Source organism: Mugil cephalus, chromosome 19 (assembly GCF_022458985.1).
Source record: "Mugil cephalus isolate CIBA_MC_2020 chromosome 19, CIBA_Mcephalus_1.1, whole genome shotgun sequence".
In the NCBI taxonomy this organism is placed as follows: Eukaryota; Metazoa; Chordata; class Actinopteri; order Mugiliformes; family Mugilidae; genus Mugil; species Mugil cephalus.
This window is the reverse complement of record NC_061788.1, coordinates 19,363,701-19,385,911: the sequence shown is the minus strand read 5'-3', so window position 1 is coordinate 19,385,911 and position 22,211 is coordinate 19,363,701. Positions and strand designations below refer to the sequence as shown.

The 22,211-nt window shown below is 39.5% G+C and overlaps 1 protein-coding gene across 1 annotated transcript in view; it reads right to left on the bottom strand.

Annotated features, from left to right (window-relative positions):
- Nucleotides 1-22,211, bottom strand: part of npr2 (natriuretic peptide receptor 2) — a 58,285-nt gene that overhangs the window by 30,712 nt on the left and 5,362 nt on the right. The window contains exons 2-7 of the mRNA XM_047569772.1: nucleotides 15,632-15,813; nucleotides 12,066-12,179; nucleotides 11,598-11,733; nucleotides 10,432-10,526; nucleotides 4,655-4,790; nucleotides 2,942-3,026 (exon numbers count right to left, since the gene is read on the bottom strand). Coding sequence (XP_047425728.1) covers nucleotides 2,942-3,026; nucleotides 4,655-4,790; nucleotides 10,432-10,526; nucleotides 11,598-11,733; nucleotides 12,066-12,179; nucleotides 15,632-15,813 — 748 coding nt within the window. The remainder of the gene's footprint in view (nucleotides 1-2,941; nucleotides 3,027-4,654; nucleotides 4,791-10,431; nucleotides 10,527-11,597; nucleotides 11,734-12,065; nucleotides 12,180-15,631; nucleotides 15,814-22,211) is intronic.

Here is a 22,211-nt window from a genome sequence, read left to right as displayed (position 1 = left end):
CCCCAAATTATTTCAGCCTTTACTCGAATACAGAGTGCATAACAGAGATCAGATCTCAAGAGTCGGCTGGGGACTCAAGCGGAGATGCAATTTTATCTCAAGTATTCCTTTTTGCGATTGTTTTTTGCCATGTGTGATGTTAATCTAAGTAGAGAGTGCTCCGTTTTATTTTTCATTTCGTATTAACTAAATGGTTCGTTGCTGTGCATATGTTTCAGTATAAAGCAAAACAAAGAAGCAGATGATTCAATACACACCTCTTTTTATTAAATTACATATTTACCATTTTTTCCCCCTGTGTACATTTGACGCTGGCAATCGTTGCCTGAACTATTCAGGCAGAGTCCGTTTTCTAATGCAAAATATAGCAGTAATTTCACAGTACATGGCCTCCTCATGTTCTGCCCTATATTTAAACTAAACAAGATATAAATTACCCAAACCTATGTTCCCCTAAAAATTGTATGTATAAAATATTTTGTTATATATGTTCAAAAACTAAATATATAATCTTTAGATATTATATTTCTCTATATATTTCCTTAATAAAATATAAAAATTAAATATTTAAATCTTGTGTAAATTGCAGCTTAAGACTTAGAAATTGTTGATAATTCTCTGATTTGAGCAGAACTACTGACAGTGACAGAACATTTTTAACATTAGTGGTGTTATTGTAGGTGAAGTACTGAGAACGGAGGCCCCTCAGCAGCTGATTGATCTTTAAGACAGCTGTAAACAGCTCTGCTGTTCGCCTCTCTGTCCATCAGCAAAGCTCCACTGGTGTCTGGAAAAACAGGAAGTGATTTGTTAGTCTCTGGTATCAAACACCGCCGACACAGAAAGAGCTCCGGTGTACTTAAAGCAGAAGGTTTACATTTGCAGTTTTGTAGACTTCGGAGGCATTAAGTCACCCAAAAATCCATTTAAGGCAACATATTCAGGTCTGTGCAAAACAGATTTCCATTTACAAAACTGCCATTTAGCAAATTAATCTAAATATACTTCGGCAAGAGCAGAAAGATGTGGGTCAGGACCGAAGATGTATCACAGAGTTCCCTTGTTAGGTTCCCATAACAGAAATAGACAGTCATTGCCAGAAGTTCCTAAACATTAAACAACAACAAAAAAAAAAAGAAAAAGAAAAGAAAAGACAGAAAGGAAAGAAACGTACCAGCCAAGAGTCCAGGAAAAACTAGCTAGCTAGTTTGGAAATCATGCTGTTCCTGTGGAATTCTGAGCTGAAAAAAACAGAGAAGATGATGTTATTTTTTTCCAGAATTAGGAGCACACTCTGTCTCCAATTATCTGGTAGTTATTCAAACTAGGCATGATTAACTCAGATTCAGGTTCAGTGGATTTACCTCAGGTGGATAGCTGCTCCTCCGTCTTTCTTCCACCATTCCTCTGATCAAAATCCATTCTGATTGGCTGCTGATTAACACTCGTTTGTGTTAATGGTCAGTATTAGAAAATGAGTCAGATTACCGATGCGATTTGTTAGTAAGAGCTGCGTAGCGGAGTACAAATCCGCTCTTTTTGAAAGAAAAATCAATGAGCATATTAGTGGAGGACATTGTTAACTGCTTACGCAAAGACACCTTTGAAGAAGTGGCGAAAGAGGGAAAAATAGAAACATTAAATTGCTTTCATTACATGCAGATATTACCCATGGCATTAACCAGGGTCTACAAATCCTTCCAGTAACTTAATTACGTGGGGCATGCATGATTTACTTCTTGTGTAATTAAATGAGGCTTAATGCTACAACATAAAGGTGTACACTGTGCCACTGGGGACAGTGTTAACGATTTCATTTGAATTTATTTTTATAGCTAGATGCAGAGCGCAAAGTTTTAACCATTAGAAAAGCAGCAGGCAATTATTTTATCTTTAACGCACCACTGAAATAAACTGCTGGGGGGAGGGCGGCAATTAACAATTAAACCCGAATACTTACTGAAACACCTAATTGCATAATGCCAGGTCTATTTAGCTTATTTTTGACTTCGGACTACAGTACATACCATACATGACGCACAAGAAGTCTATGCACAGACGCCACTGTGATGCTGTAACCTGATGTTGTTCAGTTCTTGAAAGAAAATGACCTTGTGTTTATTTCACAAGTGGGTGTGTGGGTGTGGGTGTGTGTGTGTGTATGTGTGATGTGGAACCGCACGATTATCGCAAACAAAGTAACACCTAAAAATCAAGTAAATGAATGCAGTATGAATAGTGCATTTCATAAAGCCCAGATAGTTGGAAATACGCAGGTCATGGGTGCACATTTGTTTTTGCCAAATACACAAAAAAAAAACAACCCAAAAAATTGAAAGGAACATGTCCTTAGCATCTGTCTTGAGTCCATTTTATTTATTTATTTAGCTAATAACTACCACAATTACTCCCAAAATGGCACAGTTTTTATTGAGTAAAGGTTTATTTCTAAATCTCGATTATGACTATATAAGCCCCTAACACTTAGACAGCCTACAAACAGACACATGATTATTTGAGAAAAAAATATAAGTCAACGTTTTCCACCTGACATCAGCAGTGAATTATTAAAATGGCTGGCATTTAGCTCTAATCTAGTGCCAAGCAAAGAAATCTAATGAACACACTAATGATCATTAAGTGAGAGTAGCTGTAAGCATGTGTGGGGCCAGTAAATGAGCTCACTTGGCAGCTTAAACACACTTCACCACTGCTTAATGCCGTCACCTGCTGAGCCGTCGTTATAGCAACAATTGTGTAAATACCACCCCTAGACCCTATAGCAGCATGATCCATAAATCCCGCTTCAAACGCAGTCTCTCACTCTGTCTCGCTCTTTTCCTTCTGTCTTTGTGGAGGAAAAGAATCCTCTCCGCTCCTCTGCTGTTTGAGCTAAAGGCAGCATAGACAGGAAGCGTCGGCTCAGTGCGATCAAACTCACCTGTAAATGAGGAAGCTGGAGATTCCAAAAATGATGAGCGCTAAGCCGGAACCCACTGCTACAATACCCAGAACTGGCAGATGACCTGGAAAAACAGGAGACAGAAGAAGAAGAAGAAAGAAAAAAAGGATCACGCACTCCGTTGTCTCTCATATGTTCAACAGATGTCCACGATCATATCTCTGAATATGATGTGTGCTTTGAAAAACACAGCTGTGACTTCCTGACATTCAGCAGCCTGTCATGACAACGACAAACGCTGGCAACAATTTCTCACGATTACACAGCTTCGACGCTCCTGGTGTGTATTTTAAACTTTAACGGGCGGCTAATCATACCACCTGCTGTAAATCACAGTGAGAGCCCATAGCGTTGATTAGAGTAGTATCATTTCTAATGCTCATCAACATCACAAACTGTTTCACCTCACTGCAGCTCAACTTATTCATCAGGTATGAGAAGAATTCAGCTTTGGTTCTTACTGAGGAATGAACAGTCAGGAAACACAACGCTTTCCCGGATTTCAATGTGGTGTATTATTTTTGAAGTGGTGACTGTTAAATGCCTCAGATTCTACGTGACCTGCAGTGATAAAGACAAAGAATAACTTAGAATAGCGTAGCCTAGCTTTAGCCTAGCTTTCTTACCTGTATATAAAGTATATGAAGTTTTTTTCCAAACATTTGGAAAGAAAAAAAATACTTGCTGCAGTAATTACAGAGCAGGGGTCAGGATACACTGAGCCTATTAATGCCCACTCATTAGTGTGGGCATTAATGTCAATTACACTTTATTTATCCCTGTGAGGTGACAGCAGCTCTCCACCCATATAAACAGATATAGAAGATACTAAGCCAGTCACAACAGCCAGCTTGTTGAAGCACTGGGCAGGATCCATGAAACACAGTTTGTAACTTTACCTGCCATGCTGTTTGTATATTTATATACTCTCCCTGTTTATAACTGAGATTGGCTAAATGACCCCAATTGCTTCAACAGTTTCACAGGACTAAAACATTATCTCACTGAAGCCACACACTACTGGTTTCCCTATTCTATTAATTGCAGGCTCCCAAAGCTTATAATTAAATTCAATGATCTCATTCAGTTCATGTAGGAGTTATGAAATTGTATGTTTCCACAAACTGCTGACTCCCTATTTGTCCTGAAGTCAATGGTACAAATTGTCACATCCAAGCACTCAGCTCTGCAAATTGTTTGCAGTCGGCTTAAGATTTGGGGGACAGATTTATTGTCCTCCACTAATTATCCTGCTTTCATACCACAATGCATTTATAATTGCAGTGGTTTTCCTCCTCAGTTTATCATCTTTGACGGTTCCCTCTAAAACTGTCACTGCGTTCTGACGACGACGACCACTTCCAGCACATATCTTTTACAGCTTGTCACTCAGGGAAATAATACGATTTGCTCTTTCACTTCATTGAGAGAAAGACCTGGGATTAAATGAAAGAAAAACAAGGCATTTATCATATCGATGAAAATATCAGCCCTGTGGAGATGACAGCGATAATATCAACAAAGAATTAGCGCACTCTAATATCCATCTGATGAGAAATTCCATCTTACCAAAGTCAAGGGAGAGAATATTCCATTAAACATGGGATAAATTTAACTTTATGTCTTGTGTCTGTCATAACAGTAGGAGGGTAGAGTGTTTTATTGTGTTATGGTGGATCAGAGTCATCATACCATCATTGCAAGAGGGGTCGTCTGTGGAAAAGACACAAGGAGGGTTATCCAGCGGAGGGCCACCACTTGGCCAGTGGATCTTCTCTGTCTGTGACCAAATGATATCTTTGGTGGTTCCATTGTAGTAAGCAACAATCTGCAGAACAGAGAAATAACACAACGTTAAAGAGATTCATGCAAAGTAGGAATAGGAATTTTTGATTACTTTGACAAAACTAGTCGATGATTTGATTGGCCTAGCAGATCTTTGCTGGAGCAAAATCAGTTCACAACAGAGCGACTCCGGACAAACATTCGGGTCACAAAAAATGTATGAGCGGAGGGAAGTCGCAACTATCCATGACAAAGAAAACCTTTGATAATAATGTTTAACCTTTGTTGGACAGGGTCCTGATCTCAAAGTCAATGTAACACATCACTAAGGGGTCAGTTACCGATCAGAAAGTGAAAGGTTTAAGTTTAAATTTGTCTGATACTTTTAAGACCTAACACCTAAATAACAAATAGTACAAAGCTGCATTAGTGGTTTGAAATGGTTCATGTCTGTGAAGGTAATATTGGTGGATAAATGATTTTGCCTTGCTGCTGCTAACCTTTGATGTTTACACAGCTAACAGTCACAACTGGCATCAAAAAAACTGGTTATCCAGGGCTGAGGGGGTTAGTTCAAACTGATTTTCTGAGATATTAATGCTGGATACGTAACCTTTGGCTTTGAATGTACAAAGAAATAAATAACAACAATCAAAGTATCATAAGAAACAAGCAAAATAGTTTTGGCAACCTTAGTAAAAACAGGTGACTACGGAGTGAAATATTACATAAAAAGATCAATATCACTCTAATGCCTTTATACTGCATCTGTGGCCAGAGCAAGAGAATGACTAGTATAAAGACTGAAAGCAGAAGATATAAAATTTCACATGGCACCTGTATAATTTGAGTTGTCAGCATGAATCCTTTTTCTGAACTGTTGTAGTTTTTATACATGTGGCAATACAGGTATTTTTTCACCAGCTATACAGTGACTTCCAAAAATCAAAGCGTGTTCCTGCAGTCACTATTTCATTCATTATTACACAGGATAAGATGTTAAAATCCCTTGTGCCAGGGTCAGAGGCAAAACACATTTAGAAGCTCAGTCCAACTGAAAACTGACCAGCAGGCTAGCAGTCGGCTACCAGCTAGCAACAGTAAATCACGGGGCTTTCTAGTGGGCACCTCCCTTCACCCATGTTTCGTTAAATTAGGCCCACAACACCTCAAGAAGGCTTAATAGTGAGTTCCAGCGTCCTGGAGTCACCCCCCTCCATGCAGCCACCACACAAACGTGTGACTTTCAACCACAGAGAGATTAGCTTAGCCCTTTTTACTGCAATCCACCAAAATACACAAATGTGTCCAAGATACCTCTCTCCCCAGGAAGTGAAGGGTGGTATGAGGATACAAACCCTAGTTAAGGGTAGGGAAGGGTGGGGGTTAGATGGATATTTATTTAACCCAACATAATAGGAGTCACCTATTGACACGCTTATTTTGGGGTCCAACAAATGATCTTTTGTGAAGAAAACCATAAATATGAGTTAATTTGTACAATCAAATACACGTCAGTCAAAGAAATAGACTTACAGAGACTCTTTGGTTGTGCTGTCACCATGAATAATAATAAACCATGATTAGGTCTTGGCTTTAGTTGTTAAGACCATTGGCATTACTGGTATTATTGGCATGCAAAGAGTAACGTTATAGGGTTTTTATGGAAAAGATCTTACCCTTTCTGTGATTTTTATTTAAACATTTAAGCTAAAAAGGTATAACAGCTACAGTAACATACAGTAACAGGCGAAGTAACATTCGACCAATTCAGTCAGACGTGTGTGTGTGCGCGTGAAAGCCTTGTTCCGACGTCAGAGCACCATGAGCAGCATCTGTTGTCCTGCTGTGAAACGTGACTCCTGTGTTTCTAACTAGCGGGAACAGTTTTTTATGTTTTCCACCCCTGCTCCCAACATGTTGTGTCCTCCCTACTAAAAACCTTGAAGGCTGTCACCCCTACACAGGGTCATCAAAACAATGCAGAATGTGACGGGTGAAGGGGCAGAGGCTGCACAGTCTGAAATAGCTCCAATATTTCAGTTCAGGGCCCGTGTTTACTGAACTCCACTGCCTGGAAATCTCCAACGATTCACTTCATCTGGTTTTTGCTCTTACAACCACTAATATCTCCAACTCTGGAGAGACAGTCTGGATTGGTTGCAGTGCAGCTGAATATTGAAAATACATTAAGTGTGATTATAAAATATAGCTTGTGACAAAGGCTTGTGGCTATCCGCACACCACATTCATGCAATATTAATAAAAAAAAATTTTGCGTCCAGGAATTGTAACGTTTAAGCAGAAATTGCTCAAAACTAATGCTTTAGAGAAACAGGCTACAATTCATTTTCAAAGATAGTGAAGTTAGTTGCTATGTGATGAACAGCTTAAACCTTTTTTGGACTGTCAAATCTTACCTGTTTTTAATTTATTTATTTGCAAGTAAGTCTATATCTCAACATTTACTGTAATTTTACTAAAAGACACGACCAGACAGTCACTATCGGAAACACAAAATTCTATTAATTGTTCAGTCATACTGTTGCAGAAAATGTTGATGCACTTTGTGGTCTGCAAAGATTCATTGGGTTTGTGGTTATCATTAGAAAATATGGCAAAAGTTTGCCACCAGCGAGCTTCCTCATTTTTTTCACAGACCCCAAAACTATGGTGTGGTTTGCCTGTCCTGACGATACTGTAGTTTTCAATCTCATTTCTAGGTCATTTATTGTGACCATATCAATGTCAGCTGAACTGTGGTTGTGGTTGATATGTAAGATGTAATTAGACCTTGAACATGAATACTATTGACAAAAGAAGGAAAACAGAATAGTGACTGCGCCTCAATGACCTCGATCGACAGATTTTGGAAGTAAAGTTTAGACATCCACAACAGCAGGACAAATAAAGTAGTCTCTGAAGGCTGAAACTGTTTCTGTTTCCGTCAACCAGGCTGCAAGCTACTCACGTCAATCAGTCTTATGTAGAGAGCAATTAAACACCCGGGATAAACGAGACCAGGAAGTCGCGCTGACAGCCTCTAAAGGCCGCTATGAAATTCTAACAGAAGTCAAATGTATGTAACCCACTTCTTCTACCCTCTGAGAAATAAAAAGACACTGGGACAGTTCATAGCAGAGTTTGCAGAGCACAAGATGCACAAATATTTTCATCAGACTGTGAGGGAAATTTGAGGTTTTATGCATCTTATCATTATAGAAGTCAAGACCCCAACAAATTTCACAGATGGTAATGTTCCATTTCCATGCATGATGTTGAATATTTTATTTCACTGCATCTGCTGCCAATCATAAGCACAAGCTATGGTTCAAACTTCAAAATTCGTTTTATGCTGAAATGCATGCCGAAAAATTCTTGTTACATTAGAGGGACACATGAAGTCAATTAGTCAAATATTGTTCGTATTGTTTTGTGTATGACCCACAGAATACCCTGGGTACATAAAAAACATTAGTAGGTTGACAACACAGATTTCTATAAAAGACAAAACTGTTTATGGTACATTACTACGATAAAAATACTTGGCACTTAGGAATTTTAGTATAATGGGCACTAAAGTGCTTAGCACTGTCCTGAGACTTTTGTATCCATAATGCACTTCGCTGAACCTTTCACTGTGCTGCATGTGGAAACACAGTAACACTGAGGTCTATGAAACAGAATATACAATTACGCTTCCCCCTCATAATTCCCAACGGGGACACAAATTCATCTTATAAGTTCGAAAAGAGTCATCAAAACAAGCTAACAGCCAGTTGTCACAGAGTTCAGCAGAGTTTTTTTTCTTGAACCTCATTGGTACAAATAGGTGCAGTTCATAACAATCCCTTGGTCTCGTTTTGCCACGTCAGTGCTAGTCTCTTCCTGTGTGTGCATCTTGAAATGCTTTCGAGAAGACTTAAGTGTCAAGAATGCTTTTCATTGAACGCAGAATGTGAAATGATTGTTGGAGAAATAACAGAATCTACAATTGCTTAATTCCAAAGAGAAATGCAAATACAACTCAAATCCATCAATGCCTTGCTCCAATAGCCCACTTCTGATTAGGTTAGTCTAGTTTCCCAACACCTGATGCTAACTCAGGTGAAACTCAGGTGAGATCCCAGTGGATGTAAATTGTGTGTTTTTTGGTGTCATTATTAGGGATTGTATTATATACACTGATCAGGCACACACATTATATCCTAAAATTTTACAAGTTTCCCTTGTGTCTCCAAAACAGTTGTGACTCATCAGACAATGGACATGGGTCTTCTGTGGGTGTCCTGTGGCGTCTGGCAACAGGATGTTGTTAGTGGGAGTCTTTGGGTCCTATGGATTGAGGGTAGAAGCCTCTGTGGATCATCCCTCAGATACGTGATCAATTTGGGATCTAGTTAATTTGTACCAGGTCAACACCTTGTGCATGTTTTTTGAGATGTTCCTAAACACTTATGTGTGTGTGTCTGTGTCAGGCTGCAACCTGCTGGGGATGTCTGCTGCTATCAAAGAGTGTCATTGCTATGGGGTGGAGGTGCCTGGTCTGGTCTAAATGGGTGGTACATCTCTAAGTAACATCCATATGAATGCCAGGTCTAAAAGTTTCCCAGCAGAACACTGAATTTTCACAAGATGGTCAATGTTATTCATTTCTATTGTCACTGGTTTTAACTTTGTGGTAGGTCTGTCATTTGAACTTGATAAGCATGGTCAGAGGAAAGCAAGCAGGGTCCTTTCATAACAGAGGGAATTTAACTATCAGAAGGCAACAAAGCAGTTGATGACAACAACCTACAGAGAGTGAGTCAAGTCTTGAGAACTCAGCTGAACGGGAAGACCAAGATCTGGGCTATTAACACCTGTGCCCTGCTGGTCATCAGATACCCCGCTGGCATAACAAGCTGCTCGTAGAAGGAATTAAAGGCCACTCAAGACAAGGAAGCTCCTCACAATACACAGAGGATTTCACCCCAAAACCAGGCTTTACCTCAGTATTTTTTTGTACCGACCTAAGTCAAAAAATGCAGTACACAGTATAACATTTTGGATCTCTTTCCTACAGCGAAATGTTAAGGGGATGCTTAGGATTTAATTAAGAGATAAGAAGAGATGAGGTCTGAGAGAGTTGGGGGACAACAGGCGACAAATTTGGGACAACATGTTGACATTTTGTTCGGAGAAATGCTGTCAAAAAGTGGTTGCTTGTGGTAAAACTCTGAAACCAGCACGCATATTAAAAAACTTAGCATGCAAGAAGATTATGTACCACTTCCCTCCACATTTGCTTATCAGCTCAGTCCATGCCCAACAAAAGTGTCTCCATGCCAAATCTGCTTATTAACTGTCGCAGCGCTCTGTGACAATCTGCGTGCCCCCAGGTGTATTCAGTCTACAATCCATCTGTCATTACAGTGGAAAGTAGCGGTGTGCTAGAAAATACATGAGAAATCCTAGATTCTTTTTCTCCTTATATAACCTCATCCTTCAAAATGTTCATTTTTTTCCTTGCACCCTGCAGCATTTGTGATAATTAAACCCAATAAATTGTTATCAGATATTAAAATCTTATCCAATAACACCATCGTCTCTCCAACTAAAGACGGAGGAGAGTAAAAGCTAATGTCAGAGTTTATTTTGGAGCTTGCACACTGAAACATTGAAACACTAAAACCATGGCTTACCCCGTACTCTCCCGTCTCCTGGTTGGTCATTGCCCACAGGTCGACATCTATGTTTCTGGCATTTTTGTCATCTGTGGTAACAAGTCCGGTGACTCCTAAAAGCACAGACAGGAGCCAGATTAAAGGTATGACACTGTCTAGACATTTGTGGCCCTTATACAAACCAAGATCATGTCTCGTAATCCAGGTAACATTAACATGATCACAGCAATGAAGTAAAAGTTTCCATTAGTATCCTCACTGTGGGACCTATTTTGTTTATTTTGTCCTATCATGCCAAGTATAACAAAAAGCGCCAACCACTTTCAGCTGAAGGAACAGCTTCCCATTGTTCTGCTTATTCCAGGATGCTGTGAGCTCAGATCTGGCAGCTCGCAAAGCAAACAAGGAAGTGTGTGAGCACTCACACTGAGCATCAAATGGACTATTAACTGGAGTGTCGTGCGATAACTGGTCATTAACGCAATTATTGTGTTGAAAGGGCACATTTGGATTCAGTGGTGCTTTGAAGTGCTGTGCAGCTGGATTGGTCACTGTTTGCAGCAAGTCCGTCAAAGATTATTCTTCCCTGGTATCTGAAATGCAGTCATCACTTAATGGTGAAATGACTGGCAACATTTTAAGTGGAGGTTAAGTCTCTGCATTAACACATTTATTGGTGACATTTGTACGTCTACATTTAAAGCCCAAGCTTCAACCTCTGTAGCTGAAAAATGAAACCAAGTAAATTTCCTGAAATGACCACTTGAGGCCGACTCCAAAAGTGAGTCAGTCCCCATGGACCAGCATGTTAAAATGGGATGGTCAGATTTTCAGATTTGTACAAAAAACTGTTTCCGTCTCCATAGATATTTAAGCTGTTCATTAAGCTGCTTCAATTTAATTATGCCTAAAATGTTGTGCATGACTTAGCCCTGGTTTGAATGATGAGCAGGTGATATCACAGGTTGCCTATGTGTCACTTCATCTTAGTTCCACTCATGCTCCGCCTATTTGCCCATTTCGGATTAGCATGGTGTTACATGTAGGCGTATCACACGCTGTCAAGATGGTGATGGCCAGGGACACTGCATTGAGCTTCAAATCCTCTCCTCAGAAAAGGTGTCATCACGGCTACAGATGAAGTTGTTCTTTCAGATTAATATGCTTTAATGCAATTTGCTCACCCCAGAAGTGACGGTTCTGTGTCCTCATTGTAATGTTTATGCCATCATTCTGGGCTCCACCATCTGCCAACGTCTCCTCCAAGGCCATTGCGTACAGCACAAAACCGTCATAGAAGCTGCCGGCGATGTAGTCCATCTACAAGAAGAAAGACTGAATTAACCGACCTGCTGTGACACAAATTTTTGTTTGATATTGACTTTTTCCTTAAGGACGTTAATGACATCCACCTTAGACAATATTCCAACATTAGATAATTTTGGTCAAAGAAAGCTCACACAAACATGGTAAATTCTTATTGTACTTGTGTGATGGCTGGTAGGGTAAGCAGTGATGATAGAAGTAGTAATTGCAAACGTTATTGTAAGTACAATTCATCATTGAGTGCAGAGAATTATACAACAGTGGGATAATTTTCCATACTGAATATGATTTATGGGGCTTACAACAACTAACAACGATTAACATACCAATGATGGTTCCAAATGGACACCGAAATCTTTCTGAGCTCTGGCATGGAGTCTCCTCTGAAAGTCTTTGTATTCCGGGTTGTCAGGAGGCCGGTAAGTTATGATGAAAACAGACTGCAAGAGGTACAGAGAGGGGAAAATATTAACACAATTACATGATCGCGTGACTGTACATAGTTAAGGAGCGATAAATAGTTTTTTTTTTTAATCTGTTCTAAATGTACTTTAAAGTGATATATTTCCAGTTTTTAAAACTCCTATCAACCAGGGAAAACAATGACAATTATGACAAATACTACATGGGAATATTCTCCCAAAAAATTGTCCAAGGAGCCAGACTAAACTCTCTGGTCATATGCCATTTGGATTTCATTATGGTTTCAACCAATACAGTGAAAAAATACCTCTCCATGCAACTGAATAGTCCTACAAACATTTAGAGCCATTTTGTTGTAAACAAATTCAACTTCACAGCGCTCACATTACGTGGTTGACTATGATGCTGATACTATTCTCTCCATCACCAAATAAAGGCCACCCAAATGATTTCATTGGCCTAGTAGATCTTTGCTGGAGCACAACCAGTTCCCGACTTTGTACCACAAATAATGACATGAGTGGGGGAAAGTAAGACTCTGCGTGATCAATAAATATACGTATGTTGCAAACTATCCAGCATGTTGTGTCTTTGAATAAGTTACTTTGACATTAAATGCTAAAGGTCAAAAGACATTGATATTTAATCACTTCTGCTCAAGAAGGCGTGTTTCTGCTTCACAACCACTACATTAATGTGTTAAATGTGCATCGAAACAATTTAAAGGGATTTACACAAATGCATTATTATCGAATTGTTTTGACAGCTCTAGTTCTAACACAACATAACTATGTAAAACAGAATATGTATTATTTTTTTGTGTTATTGAATTTTTGATATAATGTAGTATGGTCTCAGTGTTCAGAATCCCAAACTGTATGCTCACGGAATTTACATGACATCTTTTTGTTGTACTCACAGTCTAACAGTCACTTAACATTTAGCATGTTGATCATCTAACCAAGGCTAACGTTTATTCCTGAGCTGCTGCTGTTCTTTTACCAAAATCATGACAGTATTTCTGCAGTAAACTGATACCACAAACACAAAAAACACAGGCACTGAATGTAACGGACAACACATTTCATTCATAATATCTTGCCTAATAAGACATTTGTTAGCCACACTGAAACCACCCAAATGTCTGTTTGTGGTGTAGTTAATTAGCGTGTTTTACTGGATGCTTCTTGAAATATGTCACGTATAAAATATGAATGCATCATAAAACATAAAAGGTATAACTAATAAATAGTATGTACAGTGTTTCAATAATACAAAGAACAAAAAATTCCATTTAGCCTCTGGTATGCTAATGCTCTCACTGAGGTCTTAGGATGCTGACCATCTACCTAACAACATTCTGAAATTTTCAACTTATTTTATGCAAATTTCTGGAAATTACTTTAACCATCTTTAAACAAATGCTACATATTAACCTCAACCAAATGAAAATGCATTTAAAGACTAATTCTTTATTGTTTCGAGTTTAACAGCTAATAAGCAAATACAGTATTGTAAGAGCCTTTTAGTACTGACTGCTTAGTCTACAAGTGAAAGAAAAACACTTTAAATAAAGCTTTGCCTTTGTTTTGGTTTTGAATACTCAATGAGAATAAACATCAGGCATCAACACTCACCGCCCCGAGAATTATGTCGTTGTATTTTGAATGTCATTGGCCTATGCTGAATCGAGTCACACACAGTTTGAAATCACAAAATCTGTCAATTCCAGCAGTGTAAACCCTTTTCAGACGCCATTATCACAGCGACAATAGCAGCAGGAGCATGTACACAGTAAAACAGTATTTGCTTTTATTTTCTATCAACTATATGTGCTGGATACCATTTTCTTTGGAGTACAAATAAAGAAAAAACGTGCTTTTAGTCTTAAAAGGGACTGATTTAATCAGCCCTTCACTATGAGACTAACTTAGTTGTTTTGTGAAGTGATAAAAATATGTTGTCCCTACAAGGCTGTAATTGTGTAGCAGGTTGCTACTGGAGACCTAGGCTACTCTCGCAACAGGTAGTAAAAGGAGACCTTAAGCTGAGCATGTGCAAATATTATAAAACATACCTCTGTGATCAGTGATTTAGTCATCATACGTGCAGTCACAAGAACAAGTTTCAAGCAAATGTAAGAAGTAATTTTTATTATTATTCATCTTACAACAGTTATTGGAACCCAACCACAAACATCCTCAAGCAATTATCGCTACAAAGGAAGCATATTGCCATAATGAGCGTTATTATGGCCTACAGACAAATTCGCATCTTGCACGATCAGCAAAACTGGAGTCGAGATTTTGTTCTCCACCCAAGGTAACGAGGAGTTGAAATTAGATAAACAAATACTGGGATCATTAAGTTTAATTGTCAAACAGTTTAATACCAATTTGTGGTTTTCTGAAATCAAAAATGATCAAATTCTGTGTGCTAAGATTTACTTGGATTGACTTTGGTAGTGCTGACAGCCTAACCTGAAAACCCCTTCCCAGAGGATTTTGAGGCAGAAAGTTGGTCTAGAACCGCTCCATTGGGAACTGATTTTGCTCCAGACAAGATTTGCTGCGCCAATGAGTCAGTTTGGGTGGGCTTCACACAGTAACAGCAGAAGAGTAACAGTGATGTGCTTGTACACATCACCGTAGCACCATGGAGTTGAATTTGTTTACAACACTGATTGGTTGTACGGCGTGTTTTTTATGTATGTGTGTGATGAAACACACATAATGAGAATATAATGAAATCCAAATGCTGACTCTTATTCAGATTAAAATTGAGTGTGGCTACGTCAGGCTACTGTTGGCATATTACAAATTTGGGAGGTGTCAAGTATTTAATGACAGAAACGACAGTGTGCGGCGTCATAAATTACATTCTAAATATAATTATTATGAAGACATTCTTCTGTTCCTGACTATCCAAATTTTTAGTCGAACAAATTAACTCCATCATGACAAAAGATGCTATAATTCATTTAAGATAATTCTAGATTTATAGTCCTGAGGCCCCTCTCCCTCAGAATCCTGCAAACATTGAATTAAGGGAATTAAGAGAAGGCTGTATGACATTTAAGGAGATTAATTAGGTGAATGACACATCTGTTCCTACTTTCTTATTTCTCAGACAGTGCACTCATTTGCAGGGCTAAATTGCTTCCTGTGAAAACACTTCCCCTCATTCATTAATGTCATGCAAGAATTTCACTCCCTAAAGTGGTCGCAAGGGTTGAGGCAGGGGTGGTTTGGGTCCTTTGGGACTGGAAGACTCAATTTGCCCACCCACCGGCGAAATTGATGAAACCTCCAAAGGTCATCGGAGTGTGTGTAAGCTTTTCTTATATATGTCTGTCATTACCATAAAAGCTTCATCTTTTACCTTTGCAGCACCAGGCTTTGATTAATGTTCACTCAACTCAACTCCAGTTAATCTCCCATGCCAAATGATGGTGCTGTATTTACTGTACCTTAAAGACCTCGATCGGATTGGCCCAGTCAGACTCCTGGTTTTCCCATGGTTTGCGATTTTTCAAGCTCTCAGCAAACACATCCAGATAGAAAATGGCATAGTTTTCTGGGTCCTGGATCTCGGTCTGAAACAGCTTCATGATGTTCAGGAACGTATGCAGGGGCCCACAGATGTAGACGACTGCAGACACAAAAGAAACAACAAACACATTTATTCTCCTGATCAATTACTTCTTTCAAATATTGATGGTCATCTTTCCCTGGGTTCACAGCACCCACAATTTGTACCATGAGAGTTCAGCTGTATGGATGACTATAGAGAGCATAAAATCTTCTCGTGATGATGTCTGTCATGATATCATTGGAAAGGAGGTGCCAGGAATCAAAGGCTGTGGGCCAGTGTGTTGGTTGGGCCAAGCTGACACTGCAGGTCATTAAACCTGTCTTTCATTTAGCTACGATGGCTGCAAAAGAGCACTCGGTCAACATCGCAGAGGTGTTGTAGAAGTTGTTATACAATGGGAAGGAAGATAAAGGAAATTTCTGGCATGGTAGTCTGTTTGTTGAAACATCAGCTTCAGCTATCATCAACTATGACATCCTACGCAAGAAAAAAAACCTTGGACTCGGCCACTAAGAGCGTTCATGCCAATATCATGGAGTCTGAACCCAACAGTGAGAAAAAAAGTCAGAATTTCATAAAAAGTGATAAACTCCCAGTAAAATGTTGCAATGTTTTCAAAACTGTCTAACTCAGAGCGTTTAATATTTAGTCAGCCATCGGTCGATGGGTCAGTTATACATGGAGCGTATTTGATCATTTTACACCCAACAACCGACATTTACAGCTTCATGTACATAAAGAGGCATCTCACATCTGCAGCAGGAATGAGCAAGAAGGCTGATGGAGCGCTTAGAGACCTGTCAGTCCTAGGCCTAATAGTTGTCCTGAGCAGTGGGAGGAGACGGTACAAAGTTGGTGTGGTTTTATTAGTCTCTTCACTTGTCCAATATTTGCTTGTCTCCTTTGAATTTTGGTGCAGCTCAGCCAAAACCCAGAACTCTAAAGCTTGTTTTGATGCGGTCCACCTCAGCTATGGCTTATACTGAATTTCAACACATCCACAAAAATCACCTTTAAAGCCTTTGGCTGTTTTTTAGCTGTACATTTTTTGTAACAAGTACGCGTTGCGCAAGCCTCTGTGTGCTCCGATTAGGCACATTTCTTGCGGCCGAACTTCAGTTTGATTAAATGTCTATACGCTTCATTGCGTCCTAATTGACGTACACAGGACCCCGCTGCCATTCTGACACCACCAATAATCCTTGTTAGAACCACAGTTGTGTCACATATTCCTCCCAATTCCTTGCGGTTTCACATGTTGAAATGAACAACACAACGCTGGTCGCGAATAATGCATCCTGACAGCTGGCGCGGATTTAAACTTTTGCAATGTCTGATTCTAATAAACGTCAAGCTTCAACACAATCGTCTGTCAGATGAAGAATGAAAGAAACGACTGCCACATGTGAGCCAACATGGAAACAAAAATTGTTCAAAGATGAGGTTTAATATTAGTTCTATAGGCTTCAAACAGTGAAACCAACCAAAGAAAGAAGAGTGATGCGGAAATATCAGGCTGGATATGAAAAACTGTTCAGTGCTGCTGCAGATACAAGGATCAACCAATACTTTTTGCCATATTTTAAATTGCCTACTTACAAGCAATGATTCAAACAAAAGAAAACAAAACGGCAAATTTTGGCATTCAGACCCCACTTTCCACATGTGATCAATCTTCAGCAACAGCAAACCTTTCCATCTGTAAAGTGCAGACTCTCAAAAGGAATGGAAAGGGATTTTAGCTGTGCTCAGAGACACTGTGCCACTTATTTGTTTGCAGATATTAAGTGGAGACCTTTAGTACGCCGTCTCTAGTCACTACCTTCACACTGCCACCTACACCCTGCCGCTGCAGAGGCACGGATAAAAAACCTTTTAGCATTATTTCCATTCGTAGCGTATGTCAGAGTGGTGGCTGCCAGCGCCGAGGCAGTGCTCCCAGTTAGCAGACATTTCCTCATGTGTTAGACCAAATTCGACTGCTGCTTCAACCCCGGCTCTCGTCTCTTCCAACATGGCTCGCCATGCCAAAGCAGCCCTGCTGTCTCCTGGACCTCTGCCAAAACAAATGCACTGCACAGCCAAAGGAAAATGTCCTCCTGTGTTGCAGCGGCTTTACTTTGCTCACAAGCACCTTAATTTGTTTGGTATCAGTTGTTCCACTTCACAGACTCGACCCTGTCCCTGCTATCTCAACATTGCATAAGATCTCCTGTCAGCCTGTTATTATGTAGTATATTTTGACATTTTTAAGATTGTTATAAGAATATATAATCAAGTCTAATTTCTTCTCCATCAAGAAGGCTCAGTCCCGTGTTTTAGTCTGATTTAACAATTACCTCAAAAACTTGAAAATAAGTTGTTACTTGCCAGGCAGGGACTGTATTTTCTTTGTGTGATTAGCACTGATGCCTCCCAGCGAGAAGGTTCAGGTTTCGGGTCTTTCTGGGTGGAATTTGCATGTTCTCCCTGTGTCTGTGTAGGTTTTCGCTGGGTACTCCGGTTTCCTCCCACCCTCCAAAGATATGCTCGTTAGGTTGATAGGTGATTCTAAATTGACCCTAGGTGTGAGTGTGAATGGTTGTTTCTCTCTATGTTAGCCCTGTGACACTGGCGACCTGTCCAGGGTGAACCCTACCCCTCGCCCAATGACACCTGGGATAGGCTCCAGCAAACCTAGTGAGGATAAGCAGTTGTAGAAGATAAGATGAGATGAAGTTGGTCTACCTTCCAGGCTAGCAAATTTGCAGATATTGAAAGCACTTCATTCAGTTTCCAATAAAACCTCTTTGAAGGTATTAAAAAGGCTAATTTTAGATGGCAACATCATTGCTAGGCAACCGCCGGCCCCTTGAAGTCACTCAGGGTCACGGATTTACAGTCAGTTCTGAAAATGTTTGCAAAAATGTCACCAGTCGTGAACTTTCCACATGTGAATACCAATTTACACCAAGACAGCAGCGTGTGAACAACACCAGACTCAGCGTCGTCCCAGATCATCCAGGAGACCAGCTAGTTAATTGTCTGGTCATTGCGTATCTTTTCAGCTGGAATAGCTTTGATATTGTACAACCAACAAGAACTCTTGAACCTAAGATTATACAAATCCTGAAAAGTTGAGGCTATTTACAGAGACTTCTCTTGCGAACACATTAAAAACGGCATCACCTGAAAGCAGCCCTATCCTAAGTGTGTTGGACTTGTGATTTGAAAGGAAAGTCACCACAGACATCAGTTTCATAACACTTTCTTCAAGTTGTTTATGACAAATTAATATACAATCAGGTTCTTATGTATTAATTTGTCATAAACAACTTGACCATGCACTGAATATCCTGTGGCTTTCTTGTACTGTGTGTCTTTTGATGCTGAACCAGATCTGAATGCAAATGAACATTTATAAAGGTCCATCATTGAAATATGGCGCATAATAATGCACGTATGTACGATAGACGTAAGAGCTGTGCAGAGTGCTTTCTGTCGGTAGGCCTGCTGTCTGGCAACTTGCTGCATTTCCACATAATAGAGCTCATTTTCAAAAGAGGATTAAACCAAAGAAATTGTATCAAGGAAACCGTAGATGTGATAAAACGTAGAATTACAAGATAAATCTGTTATATGTGTTTTTAAGGATAAACACGCTGCCATTGAGGATAATCCCACTATTACGGGGACCACAATGGAACTAGGATTGGTAGCTATTAATGGTATATTATTATGTAATGCCTTTCAACAATTTTCATTGAGATTGCAGAGTCCGCTTTCTTTCAAAAGATTCAAATTACATACTCATGAGGCACAAAGGATCCACATAACAGGCTCATGCAGATGTGACACGTTACACAAAGGCTGTGGCTCACTTCAGCACTTGTGTTGGTCTTTTTCTACTCATCCTCATCGAAACTAAACGACACAATGAAAGAGTGGAACAGCAACACCACTTGCTCTGTTTCTGTCACAGAAAGAAGCTGATGTGCGTGTGCTGCCCAAAGTCAATATACTACACGCCATTTCATGTTGTTACTAGGGACTGGGACTTGTTAAGAGGCACGAACCAAAAGGAAGGAAGACTCATCAAATAATTTTATAACAACTGTTTTATCTGGCCCCTGAATCATGAAGCCTGTAACTTTTGTTTTAATCTAGCCTCGTCTATGTTTATGGGGGAAGACAAGATAAAAGAAGCACCGCCCACTTCATTAGCAGCACAAACAGCAGCCTCCACAATTGCCATAAAGATGAATTAACGCCTCTCTGGAACACTTTCAATGAAAGGTGAATAGTGTAACTTTAGCATTTACTGCTGGACACTTGTAATCATCTTCATGGGCTTTAGCTAGGTAGAGCTAATAAACCACCTAATAAAACCCTCTTTCTCTGCACAGTGAGCGATGAATTGAAATTTCAGGCATTCACCACTTTACACGGTGTGTAGAGTCATACAGCTGCAATTTCTGGACCCATAAAATGTAAATAATTGCGTTGTGATATTGTCAACGTAAAGCACTGTTTACTGCGAATGTGGCGAATACATTATAAGACACCGTGTCTGGCAGAGAGTAAACATACTACTGTACTACACAGTCAGCTGGGTAATTTCTGACATAGCCTGGAGTCTAAATAAAAATGTAGGTAACATAATTCTGCTTCATGCTGCCATTTAACTGGAGAACGCATCATCACAGTGGGCATGACTGTCGTTATTGTTATCGCTCCTGTTTTCTATCTTGTTCTTTTTTTCTATTCATAGATTTCAGTACACCTCAGGGTGCAGGGTCCCAGTGCTTTTATTATTAACCTCCTGAGATCCAAGCGGTTATTTGGAATGCATCTTAATTTTTTTTTAAGATTCCAATCTTTAGGTATTTGGGATGTGCTGGACCTAAGACGTATAAAAAATAAGCATCATCTTTGAATTGGAAGTAGGTGTTGAAAAAAATGAAGTGGACACGAGGATTATTTCACTGTATAATACAATTTAACTCATCAATGTGTACCAACATATAAAACTGTTTATTTTAATGCAAAAGCAGAATTGGAAACAATGAAATCCCAATGTCCTCAAACGAGTACTTGTGAATTTATTAAATTGTCATGTCATATCAAACCAGAAAAGTGAATAAGCATAAATAAATAAGTGTATTGACCCTTTGCTACCGGTACACGGCAGACAAAAGTGTCTCCTTATGATGAGAATGAAGCAGAATAAGCTGCCGCACACCTAAAACTTAATGTCCCCGTATGAGGACGAAGGGTCTCAAGAGGTTCACAGTGCCTGAAACAAGATATATATATACACACATACACTTATATATTATTATTATACATATAGTGAAAACTGATTTTTCTACATTCTTTAAGACTCAATAAACTCATAGCTTGAGTCATTAACATCGCAAGTCTTCATGTACCAGGTCATAGACCAGTTACATTTACTACCATGCTGTGAAGTGACAATATGATTTCAAAACTAATAAACTTTACTTGCCATGTACAGTATATACCTGTATGTACACACATGACAGGAACTTGTTCTCTGCGTTTAACCCATCCGAATGAGCACACACTGAGCAATAAAGCAAGGTGGCCCCACCTGGGGAGCAGTTAGGAGTGTTTTATGTGCTTTCTCAAGGCACCTCAGCCATAGACATAAAGGGGATCGAACCAGTGGTTTCGCTGAACCAGAGCTTCAGTTTCAGTTTATATACTGGACATAACAAACACACTTCAGATGTTGACTGTCTGCGAAAAAAAAAAAAAAAAGCTTGGCAAACCCCTGGTTTAGATTCTTAATTACACTTGTTTCGGTTTGGGACATTTGCTTGTTTTTGATGCTTCGTAGATAACCTCAAGCCAATTACTGCAATCAAGATGTTTTCTGTCGCCTGGATTGATTTGTATTTTCTACCGTGTGTCATGTTTGTGTTGTTGCTGAATCTTCATCAGGAGAGATTACCCTGCAGCTCTTTCTTTGTTCATCTTCTAATCTGTCTACAAGGTTTTTAAGACTAAAATAAATGACTTGCGGCTTTGCCTCTGCGGCATTCCTTTGCATATATCTGTGGGAGCAACATGCGGTTTATCCGACCTGGTTGAGTGTATTTCTGCAAGAAAAAGGATTTTTGTTGTTACACCAAGGCACTACCTGTGAAGAGACACTCTTTTCATCTGGGAGCTTCAAACCATGTGCGCTTGAAAAAGGAAAAGAATAAAAAACAAGCAACACGGCCTGGTAGTCCTCCACTCGGATAGTTGAGATTTTCCCTTTTATGTGCCATTAACAGGCTGAAAAGCATCGACTCTGGAATATAGATTATCTCTTCGGGGTCCAGTACTAAATCTAGAAAAAAAAGGATGAAAAACCTTCTGTTCAAAAGAGTCAGTTCATCAAAATTGTATATATAAAAAAAACAGTACACACGTGTTTTGTCTGTTTAAATAAAACAGGTTCACTG